Raw genomic sequence first — 12,418 nt, forward strand, 5'->3', positions numbered from 1 at the left:
ACGGGGAAATTGGGGCATGCTCAGATTTACAGAGGTGGAGTGCAGCCCCGCCTGACCAAGCTGAAACGACATTGCCCGCCGCACACTAACGGCTTAATCCTTTGGGTATCTGGTGACAATAACATTTTAACTTAGTTAAAACTTTTACCTGGGATTTGGATTTCCTGTACAATGGTTGTTTTAGGTCCTCTGGCAGCTGGGAAGTATTGAAAGCTGCCAATTCAGCTTCACTATATTGATTTTCTTCCATTTTCCTCATTTTGAGGCTATCTGTGAAGTGCCTTATGTGGTCCAAAGCAGAAAGTCCAGTCTTATTATACTCCTCCTCTTTATACCTACAAAAACACCACAGAGGTTACAGGGAGTTTTAACATCTGTTAACTGCAGGCTGCTCAGAATGGCTGTTGCCCAACCTTCTTAGGCATTCACATTCACTCCAAGCTTTTGAACTACCTGCACCAAAAATCACACATGCTGCAGAGCTGCCCAGTAAGCAGCAGCGTTGAAGGAGCCCCCGGAGCCCCCTTAGTGTCTGGCTCATGTCCTGCAGTGCACGGTCACATCAGACAAACCACCCTCAGTCACATCTAGTGCTGCCCACCACCAACTTGGGGTTTAAGGCTGATCCTCACTGCGTTCCCTCTTGCTCTCAAATTTACACCCATGAATATCCCCTTTTTATAGGCTCATTAACCACCTTGCACTGTGCAACCATGATCGTGAAACAAAAGGAATCATATTTTCTGTTCTAAAGAGGAGATGGTGGGCAGTGGGAGCAGAGGTGGGAGAGACTGTCTCTCTTCTGGTGTCTCCACAGCCTTTCACAAGACCATTATGGGAGATTAGGGTAGGTTTAAGCAGATAACGTATCTCCCAAGAACATTTCCTGTCTCACCCAAAACCTGACAATAGTTCCCTGAGTGAACTTATTTTTCCTCTTAGCGGCCCCATTTTGTATGAAGAGACTGAAAACAGGGCTGGTATTGACCAAAACACGGATGCATGTTGCTATCGTAACTGGGAAGTTGGCTACCTCGAACGGGTTCCCACGGCACACAGTTTGGTGCTGGCACTCTTGTATGGTTTATTGTTTTTATTTTGTGCATTGAGTGAACCAATACTAGGAAGGAACCAACCTGCCAGGGGAAGCTTTGCAGTTCATGTCCAAAGTACTCGTTTCCTCGTAATCCTCCTCTGGAGTCCCCTCGTGCATGTCGCTTGTAACAGGCTCTTTGACTGCTTTCCCTGCAATTTCGCTTTCTTCATCTTCTTCGTCCATCATTACTTCATCTTCTGCCTCTTCGTCATCCAGCAAATCCGAGTTCTGGCTGGTTACCATGGCTTTTTCATCCTTAAAGTGGCTGCCATTCATTCTGAAAGTACCAAAATAAAAACGTGCAATAATCAAAAACAACTCGTGAAAGCTCCACACCGGCAAATTGTTGGAGATGGATCTGAAAAGAATGTCCCAGTAGAATAACATAATTTCCTGAAAAAAAATAAATGTATTATTTATCTTTTTGAGCTTCAGACATTTAAGCAGTATTGTAGAAAGACCCACTCAAAAATCAGTGGGACATTACAGCGCAATCAGCATGGGATTTTCCTGTTATCCTGGGAGCCTAGAACTACTGTTCAAGAGGAGGGATGTTCAGATATCCATTCCAAATTTTCTCACGCATTATTTCATCTCATATTTCCAACCACGTCTGTAGTCTAGGCAAAACAACTCTGACTTTTAGCAGAAGCTGTAGGGGCCGAGAAACTCTGAAAATGAGATCTGGCATTTTCAAGAATGACATCCAATACTGCGTCAGGAGTTTTAAAGTCAAAATTACATGCATAATTAATTTTGCACACCATCATCCATTTGGAAGCCATACTACTTAAGTGAACGTATGGATTACATACATGGGAACCTAAGTGACTTCAGCTGAAGACATGAAGAGTTGTCTGCAATTCTGCCTTCACACTGAACTATGACTACTGACTGATTTGAAGAAGTATTAAAAGAAAGGTCACAAAGCATTTTAAATGAGACACCTCTATTCTTACAAAATGAGTATGTGGAGAACCTTTTGGTCCAAATGCTGTTATTACATTGTCTCTTGCTTTCAGACAATGACTCCTCTTAACTACTTCCTATGGGATTTTATCAAGGGCACAATATCCATGCTGAAGTAGAGGCTTATTTGCTAATGGCCTCAGTCCTGAAGGATTTTGACTACTAGAGATGCATCGCGTCCACTGCATTAAATGGGAGCTAACGATACTCAGCACAACCACTGCACTGGGAAACGCGTGGCCAGACGTGCCCAGGGCATGCCAGGGCTGAACTCAGTGGAACCACGCGAGCGCACGCTACCAGCCTATCTGCCCCGCTGTTTTACGTAGCATGGAGACCTTGATTCATCTATTGTTCTAATTGTGCAAAAGGTCCCTACTCTTCCAGGAATACAGTTATAAAAATGGAAACCTTATTGTCCGCCTGCAGTTTGCTTTAGACCGCGTGTGCTTCAAACTGTGCGGGACAATATGGAATATACCAAAAGTTTTCGCTAGATAAGGATGAGTCCTATCAGCAAATTTCATATTTAATGTTAGACTTGCTGTTATAACAGATGTACTTTCTTATGGAGCATACACAAGTGAAATCTAGTTTGTTATACGACGATAGCGTCGTTTTCCTAAACACAACAGTTTCATCTATTTTCTGAGCAAATTCCAGCCAATTGTCACAACTTTAGTGCTTACTGCATTAAAGAAAGCTAGGGAATGGTCTGTTTATATCACAGTATCAAAAAATCTGAGGGTGAGCAGAGTCGGGAGAGCTGAAGCAACCACCCCCTCTCTAAGTTAATCAGAGCAGTATCTCTTTATCATCTTTTATTTAAATACGCAGATATAAGAAATTGCTGAGCACAGTCTGGGCTGCCAACTTGCTTGCTATGCTCAATTGAGGCTGCTAGAAATGAAAGGGAGATGGACTACAACCAAAGTAACAAAAGCCATGTGATTAAGAAAACAGATTCTCTAATTATGCTTTCAAATGCAGCAATTTGCCAGGGATAAAATATCCATCAAAAGCAGTCTGAAGTGCCAAATTTAGAAAGGAAACACTGCATAACCCAGCAACCTTTTCACTTTGCTGACTTCCTGTTGGAGGACATGTTGAGACCAGATGTGCAAAAAAAAAATCCCAAGCACTCATTGCCAATCAAGATGGAATGGAATTTGAATATGCATGTAATCACTTAATCCAATACTTTCGGGGAAATTGTGTTATGTCCACCATTTTTATTCCCTCACAAAGACATCTGGAAATTGAGGAGACAGTGAAGTTTATCACCAACAGTAAGAAATTTTTGATGTCGATAATGTAATGCCAAATCAAAAGTGCAAGTAATGCATAATGCAAAACCAGTCTCAAAGAAATGTATGGTTGATATGCGTATCCCTGTTACAGCCTTTTTATTTTTTGCTTAGCTATATTTTTATTAGCTGAGAATCTTTAGAAATGGTCTATATTCTGCTAGCTTAAAACACATATAATTAATAAATCTTAATAGGAAAAAATCTGTCACATATCAGAGCATTGTGCACTAACACCACCTACCTACAGCTTCACTGACTTTTTGCTAGTAAGCATCCTTCTTGGCACTGCATTCCTTGCAAGACAGGACTTCTAAGTTATAATCTTCCATTTCATTTAAGAATTTAGCTTAGTCTGCTTTACAAGCTATACATTTAAAGTATATTTAAGCAATCTGATCCTTCCACATTTAGCCATCGGATGTTCACCTGCTCTGCCATGAATGTAAAACAAAGGAATTTTTTAACAGACTTAAATGAGCAATGACGAATGGTGCACAGCAACTTGAAAAAGAGAGGTACTGATACAAGGAGAAATGTCTAAGTAGATGTACACTTCTGGCCAGCATCTGCCACCGGGAATACGTTCATGCACAGCGGGGAGGGAATCAGCATGTTTCTCTTCATAAGACACTTAGGTGAAACCTGAAGCAACCAGATTGCTAAAATAACTCTGGCTCTACACATCATTAAAAGTGAAAAATCAAGTTCAATAAGCAAACAAAACTGGAAAAAGAGCAGTGGCACCTTTTGAAGGCAGACCAGTTGAAACTTACCTCTCCTCTGAGTTTCGGGGGGATTGATTGTTGTGGTTGCTGTTTCCAATAAAATTCCTAATTTCTGTAAAGTAAGAATCTTCTTTGTCATCTAGGATTGCCCCTGTGCTTTCCAGTTCTGAATGAGGTGAAGACGTTGCAGTACCTTAATAGGAGAAATACAGGACTTTTGTTGTTGCTCATTTATATTTTCTATATTTAACCTTCTAAATCAGATCGAAATTGAAATGGTGTTTAAAATGGGTGAGACCAAGTGAGAGCTGTTCATCGTGCCCTATCAGCTTTTAGCTGCAAAACTGGCAATTAGAAGGGAAGAGTTATTATCCATAGGCTAAGGTGGTTTCCAGCCAAAATTACTATTTCAATACCTCCTCCCTGTTACTTTGCAACTTCAATAGTCAGTCAGTAAATGTGCCAGACCAACGGCTGAACTGAGCAAATGGAACTTAATTTTAGCTACCGATTATGTAGATTTCCATAAAATATGAACCAGCCATTGACATGATCACCCAGGTTCATTAGCACTGGGAGACCAGTGACAGACATCTTTGTGCACCTGGGAGAAGACAGCTCAGAGTTCAGCACACGTGCTTGGTATTACCACTGGAGCAAAATGTAGACTGGAAAAACTGAAGAGTTTCTATTAAATCCTGCAAATACCTAAACCAGACCAATGATACTCAGTACCTCCCCCTGCCTTTGTTGCTGTTGCGAGGTGACCACTTTGCTCCCAGGTTTTTGAGGCACCATTACCTCCACTACAGCTAGGGCTTTTCAGCTCCTGACAGTGGGAATATTTTACAGAGTGCCAACAAAATCTTTTAGGGTACCCCTTGAGACTCTAAAGCTAGGACATCTATTGACAGCCAAGTGATTGGGATTAAACCAATTTTCCCAGTCTGTTCTCAAAATGCTCTGGTTGGCTTAATTAAAAACAAAAGAAAAGACATCATCCAGTGGTATTAAGTTATACAAGGGTAGAGTTTACGCTGGGATTTTCAAAGCACTTTAAATGTCTGCAGAGCTTAGGCGCTTAAACATTTTCCAAAAATCTTCGGTGCTGAATAACTTGTGCCGATTGACACTCGGTGCTCAAAGTCAGTATTGAAAGGGAACGTGAAGCCCCGGTATGTGAGCGTTGGCTGTATGCAGTGTGCAAAGGGAAGGGAAAAGGCATACATACCAGACATGTTGCCATTCTCATGCTTTTTTAGATGTCTGTCAAGATTGGTTTGCTGACCAAAACACCTGTCACATAAGTGACACTTGAATGGCTTCTCTTTATTGTGGATGTTACGGACATGTCTCTGCAGGTTGGAAGATATGCTAAAAGACCTGTCACAGTATTTGCATCTAAAAAAACAAAACAAAACAGGTGGGTAGAAAGCCATTTGTTAGTAGCTTAAAATGTAAGCTTTGCCCTAGGAGACATGAAGTACCTTCCAAGATCAGCCTCAGTACCCAAACTCAGTTCCTTGGTCCCTATTGTGGCAAGACCTTCCCTGAACTGAAGAAGTGTTTTGGCAGAGTAACTGGAGAGTCGTGCTCTTGGAATGGAGACGTCACTTCTGCAGTTGGTTTTTAGCTTTAATTCACATTAGTCTTTATCTCTTAAATACTACACTTAGGAATGAGCATAATATCTCAGAGTTAATGGCATCAAATTAGCTTGGGTAATTGATTCCCATGTTTTTAAAACTGTTGCACACAAAGTTGGGAAGTTTGAAAACAGTAGAGCAATAACTCCATTGTTTCATGTGCTGCCAATACAATACAATTAAACACTTTTGGAAAAAACATGAAACAGATCTCTTCTAATGCTCAAATAAGGTAAAAAGGGCCATTTCTTTTCCTATTCTAAATTATACTCTGTGATTAAATCTCTTCTTGAGGAATTAGCTTACTCGATTGCTAATCCCAGAGGAAATTTGGTTATCTTGCAAAAACCAGCAATAAACAATCCCAACCTTTAATACCGTGCCAATGTGAGTAGTTTAGTCTATCACTCTGGTACCAGAGGCATCAATTTTCATACTCTGCAGTGATTTGGAGTCCCTAAAGCTTTTGCTGTATTGCTCTTTAAGCCATTACTAAGTCATACTATAACTATTCCAAATTCTCTTGCTGGCAACCAGCCAACAGGCTTCACCACTTTAGTTTTTCAATCTTTCACTTCTCCTGTGCGTCTCTGCATGTCTTTTACGCTTGTCAATGATGTCAATTTTTTTAGTACTGAAATCGCCCATTATGCTACTAATTGTTCCTGGCTTTTATGTAGCAGACAAGTATTACATGCATCAAGACCTTTCTTCAATAAAATTAGATGTGAATCTCATTTCCCAAAGAGACTAGAGGCAAAAAAACATATTGTTTCCTCCCAAACAATGAGCTTAGTCTGCTCTTTACAGGTCATAAAATGCAGAAATTTGTGCATTTGTTTTACTGGAGCATGTGCTGGCTTCTTTCCAGTTGATTTAAATTAATCTTTCATTTTCAATAAGGTAAAGCTTCCATACACATTTCTGTGTGTAACTGTCCTGGATAAAATATCACATACATATCCTTATCAACAAGAGAGTACGCTCACATGGGTTTTGGTTAATCAGACCTCAAAAAAGATCCAGATTAGGCAGGAAACAAATAAATATAGTAATGTCTCTGCAACTGGGACCTTTCAGAAATCAGATGATTGACAAAACACCCAACTTCAGGCTGCAAATAACACCACAGAGCTCTTATATTTAAAAAAAAAAAAAAAAAAAAAAAGATTTTTGTAAGGGAAAATGTGACCATGAGCCTTACTGAAAATCACTTCATCCCTGCTCATTCAGAAATGCCAGCTATCCCGCAAGGCAAAGGCAGGACTCGCGAATGGCGCCTGGGTGGCTGCTTGAGGCAAAAGAATTTCACAAGCTATGACCAAAACATTCCCCCATCTCTGCAGCTCGAACACTGAATCGCAGCATCATGTACAGCCACCCTTGTCTGGAGGAGCACAAAAAGCCTTGTTCAAAACAAAGGCAAATGTTCATGTTTGCCAATGTCACTGGAGCAGGACACTGAGACACAGCTCTACGTTCCCGTGAAGAATAGAAATTTTATGGTGAGTTTAAGTGGGAAAAGAGTTCTGCCAGTAAGGGCACCACATTTCTAACAGCAAGACAAAAAATCCACCCATCCTCTACTGACAGTGACCCGTGAGACCACAAGATTTCCTGTTCAGAAACCAAGATTTGCCTGTTTTCAGGTAGGAAACCAAAAAGCAACAGTGGGTTGAGAACAGATTTCCAAAGCTATTGCAGCAAAGTGTGCCCACTGGTATCAGTGGGGATTATCTAGGCAATTTTAAGAATCTCTCGAAAGGCTCAGACTTGCGCACACATTACCACAAATGAGGGAGTGATGCTGGAGCTGTTGTAGCTCAGGCACCCACCTTGACAGGACAGCAACCACGTGGGAACTGCAGCGTGAGCTGCTTAGCCATGGGGACATGCACTTCGCAATGGCAATGGTGTCTCACCCCAAAATTCACTGAGGTCAGTGGCAAAACCATCGCTAAAGTCCACGGGCTGTTCACAAGCAAGGCTGTTGAAGACGTGGACCTCTGCTTTATTCACCTGACCACACGCACGACCACCGACACGTGTAAGGGGCTGCTGTACCTGTAGGGCTGCTCTCCAGTGTGCGTCCTCAGGTGACGGGTTAGGTTTGCAGATCTTGGGAAAATCTTGCCACAGTATCTGCGATGAGAAAAGGCTCGATAAGGCAATGCAGCCTTCACTGGCCTCGTTCCAGTTTCAGCTGCTAGAGGCATAGCCCAAATGGATTCACTAATATAGGGTACTATTGGCATTGCTTTGGGGTAAAGACACTTTGATAAAAGCATGCAGCAAACAGAAGTGATTGAGACACACACGTACACATGGAAGAATGGAATTGGAATTGCTGGCACCGAGTGGCTTTTCTTGTGCATACACAAACGATACATGGAAATACACTAGTTTTAAAGATCACCCAAAATTTCTAAGCTCACTAAGTGCTTATCTGTCACATGCAGATTTGGAATTAGGAGAATCTATTATTAAAGCCTTGTATTTCAGCCTCGATGTAAACGAATTTCAAACCTTTCAACCAATTCTAAGTGTCAGCAAATGTGACATCATTCTATGCATTGAACAGGATCAGACCAGACAAGACTCAAAGACCTAATCCATCAAGGTATGTTTCTATAACAACATGTCTTCAAAGAAGGTGACATGTTTTCAAAAAGATCAGATAAACTGATATGCCAGTGTCAAACGCCTGCGCGTTCTGGAGATGATATAGAGACCCAAACAATGCAATTTAAAACCATTCTCCAAACTCTGCAACATGTCACAGGAGCAGTAATGGCAATATATATATATACACACATATATATGATACATATACACAATATATATACCTCGTGAGCCCTCCCCACTCATTTGAGTAGCACATTAATATTCAGGTTATAATCGGTCCAGTTCTATTAATCACGTTCGGCCCATTTTTGCGTGAGGACAGAGCATGCACAGCTCTCAAGAGAATGAGGCTGGCAGTTGCTTCGCACGACAAATTTGAAGGTTGCATCCCTTTACTTGTAACATCCCATTTGTTTTTTTCACAACATGACGTGAAAGCCTTCAAAATAGCCGTGCAGCTAATTCTGCTCCATTTGGCAAAGCTCCCATTCATTTGGGCTGTATGTACACCCACAATCAGTGTTTTTTTTTTTAGGTCTGTATACTTACGTCCTAATAAATCATACATTTTATCATCAATACCTTTGGATTATTAAAGGGAGGAAAACATGAGAAAAACGTGTCTGTAGTTTACAATCAAAAAACTCAATAACGAATGCACACTTGTGAATATGAAAGGGAGGAGAACATTTGGAAAAGAAGTTGTTTATCTAAAAGCTTCCACCCCACTCATCGAGCTGCCGCGGGGCTACCTGCAGGTGTAGCGCTCCTTGCCCTTGCGCAGGAGGGTCTCGGGCAGGGCGCTGGGGGGGGCTCGGAAGTTGAACATGGACGGCACCGACTGGATCAGCTCGCTGGCCTCCGGCTTCAAGGCGCTAAAGCTCTCCAGCTTCTCGGCCATGTTCTCAATGGCTGACATCTGCAACAGAAGATGGCACAACACCCATCACGGTGAATACCGCTCTGGCTTTCTGCCTGCTTTGAAAAACCTACAAAGCACACACGCTCCCAAGAAAAAAGCAAAGAAAAAAAGCAAATGCAGAGCTGCAGTCACAAAAATTACCGGGCAAATTAGACACCGTGGTGGCCATGACCTTGTCCCTCTTGAAGTAACTCCTGTAACTGCTGGACTGGGTGCATTCCTCAGCAAGGCCAGTGCACAGCAGAACTCCTGTCCTAATCGCTAGAATGGAAAGCTGCTTCCATACAAGATCTAAATAAGCCAGTATTCATTTTTTCTTATTTCTTCTTATCTTCTTCTTACTTCTCAGCTTCTACATAAATACAGCTTGTGCAGTCATGTTCTTTGGGTGGGTGTCTGTGAGTCTGTGCAAACCACCTATTGAAATTATCATCTGTTTTTGACCAAATCAACAGAAAATAAAGAGATCCCACCAATAACTGAATTCCTGATTTAGTTATTTTTTTTAAATAAAGGACTTGCAGGGGACAAATACCACAGAGGACACTTTATAAACACTCTAGCTCAACCAAAGGCTGCAACACACCAGAGAGGCTCTATCAATGTCCCAGCCACATCCAAGCATTCAGTAAACTCTTCTTACACATCAGAGTCAAATGCCATGAGATAAATCTGTGAGAAACGAAGCTTTGGTGGGCTTGGTGCTATGTGTTTGTTCACATTACCAGTTAGACGCCTGTCTGGTTTTCCTACAACCTCTTTATATTTCTGCTCTACTCTCAGTTGTTTGTAAGCCCTACTCACTTTGGGATGCCACCTCTTGGTGTAGCTGTCTTATAGGGCTTTAATTTTCAGGGACTGGGCATTAAATCATTCCTGGAGATTGGCTGCCTTTAAAGTGGAACTGACCCCAAAAAAACTGCTCCAAAACCACCAACATTGTCACTTGGAGAGCTCAAGATTGCTGCTGAGCCTCCTGACAGGTAAGAATAGCCACCTGCCTCCTCCTGTCACTATAAACATGTGGAAAAAATTAAAATAAAAACTACACAGAAACCCAAGATCTGCACCTAAAGACCACCACAGCATGAGCCCTGCGAAATGCCTTGCTTGAACGAAGGAGGAAATGTCACTGAAGACAAGATGTCGAATGCTCCTTAGCCACGGCAGTGCCGGGTGCCACAGTACTTCCCAAGCACTCACTAACCATCCAACAAACCCACATCCCAACATCACTAACGACGGCCCCAGCCAAGGGCAGAGCTGGAGCAGAACCCCTTCCTCCTCGCCCCGGGAAGTGGCTGGGCTGTCGGGGTGCTGGCACAGCGAGGAGAGGACTCCCCCTGCCCGAGCACATGGATTGCTGTCATAAAACCAAGTGCCAGCTGGGGGAACACCTCTGCAGCCCATTCATCCGTAAGAGACTGCTCTGATTCTTATTTTTTTTAATTTTATTTTAACGGAAAGAATTGCATGTTTGTCTCCTGGAATGACTGCTCACGTGCTGCTTAGCTCTGGCTTTGGTTTTTTTTTGTTTTTTTTTTCCCTTTAGCCTGTAGCCTGCCCTCTCATTTCATGCTCAGACTCCTAATGCCGAGTACAAATTGCAATGTACAGGGTACCACTGCCAATTTGCCAAATGTCTTTCATCAAACACGGTGAAAGAAAAAAAAAAATCTCAGAGGGAAGTCAAGATACATTTACTTGTCAGGCAACAAATGGGAAAGCATTGCGAGGCAGTAGGGGCTGTAAGCTCTGGGGTTTGATTCATAATCACTCAGCTGCTAAAACATTCTCCACAGATGCAAGTGGACAGCACATTTGTCAATATGAAGGATTTTGACATGTACTGATCACAGGCGTGAGATATGTAATGATGATGCTGCTGGGAGAGGAGGTAATTCTATCTCGGCAGAGAGATGTCATTATCAACCCATACAACTCAACATTACCATATATTTATACGACTTCATATTTTTCCGTAGGAAGAATTGATTCTTAAAGCTTTTATAATAGTCTTTCCCCTGCCTTTAATTCCTTCTAATTGTTCCCTGCAAGAAATCGTTTGTCAATTTTGCAATTGTGGAAAATAAATGGTTTGAATGAAAAATGACCTCTGGCCTTCGGGCTGATTAGCAGTGACAAGACAGTGCGTGGGTTATGATAGCACATATTTACAGTGAAGAATAATAAGGGCACTGAGAAGTATAATAAATGTTTTATTTATGTATATTTAATATTCAAGTCAGTTTCATTATCTAGTGATTTTAAATCATTTTTGGATCACCATTCCTCATGTACACAGCTCCCTACAGTAATATATTAAAGAAACTATTTTCCCCTTTACATTTAAAATGGCTTAGTCATGCTTTTTTTTTTATTGTTTTCAGGATTTTGCAGAGGAGAAATTGATACTGATTCTTCTCTAATGTCCACTGGTGTAGGTCAGCACTAACTCCATACTGCCTCCAGGATTACATCAGTCCCAAAACAGGTACGAAATCAGGATCTAATCTTAAAGCCCTCATTCAGAGGAAATACAAGCACTTCCAATTATTTTAAAGTATTACAAGCTTTCCAAAAATATATTTCTCACCGTAGGAATGACTATTGTGTTTTTTTAAGACTGATCCATGTAGTTACCTGGTATGATTTATATATTTATCAAGAAAGGCAACAAAGGGAAGTGCTTGGCCCGACGTCTTTGCAGATAAAAATCAGCGTCACCCCACTGCTGTCGGTGTAATTACGGCAGTTACTGGCTGCTGGGGGTACGGCTCACAATACCGGGGCGTTTTCGTAAGAATAACGAGAGCAATAAATTCTTTTTTTTTTTTTTAGACAGGTCGCTACTTCACAGAAGCCAGCCCTGGTGAAGGTGGGGTGAAGACGAGAGGTGAGTTTGCTCCACGTCAGCCTTCCCAGCCCAGACCGTGCTCCACCGTGAAGGTCACCAGCTCCGTGCAGGAACTGATGCTCCTCCACAGAAAACTTTCTCCTGGTGCAACTGAGGCTAAAAGCTAAAATACCAGTGATGGAAAATGCTAAAAGCTAAAATACCAGTGATGGAAATGTTGCTGCTTCCCCGCTCTTCATCCTCTGCTCCTCTCCCCAGCGTGTTTGGG

The 12,418-nt window shown here is 41.8% G+C and overlaps 1 protein-coding gene across 21 annotated transcripts in view; it reads right to left on the reverse strand.

Moving 5' to 3' along the window:
- MECOM (MDS1 and EVI1 complex locus) overlaps positions 1 to 12,418 on the reverse strand; it is a 319,792-nt gene that overhangs the window by 2,358 nt on the left and 305,016 nt on the right. For all 21 annotated transcript variants that reach the window (XM_080605386.1, XM_080605375.1, XM_080605389.1 and 18 more), the window contains 6 exons: positions 9,124 to 9,290; positions 7,811 to 7,888; positions 5,332 to 5,501; positions 4,149 to 4,293; positions 1,137 to 1,373; positions 149 to 335 (listed from right to left, as the gene is read on the reverse strand). In XM_080605386.1, the coding sequence (XP_080461512.1) occupies positions 149 to 335; positions 1,137 to 1,373; positions 4,149 to 4,293; positions 5,332 to 5,501; positions 7,811 to 7,888; positions 9,124 to 9,290 (984 nt within the window). The remainder of the gene's footprint in view (positions 1 to 148; positions 336 to 1,136; positions 1,374 to 4,148; positions 4,294 to 5,331; positions 5,502 to 7,810; positions 7,889 to 9,123; positions 9,291 to 12,418) is intronic.

This window comes from Anser brachyrhynchus, assembly GCF_964034855.1.
Source record: "Anser brachyrhynchus genome assembly, chromosome: 9".
In the NCBI taxonomy this organism is placed as follows: domain Eukaryota; kingdom Metazoa; phylum Chordata; class Aves; order Anseriformes; family Anatidae; genus Anser; species Anser brachyrhynchus.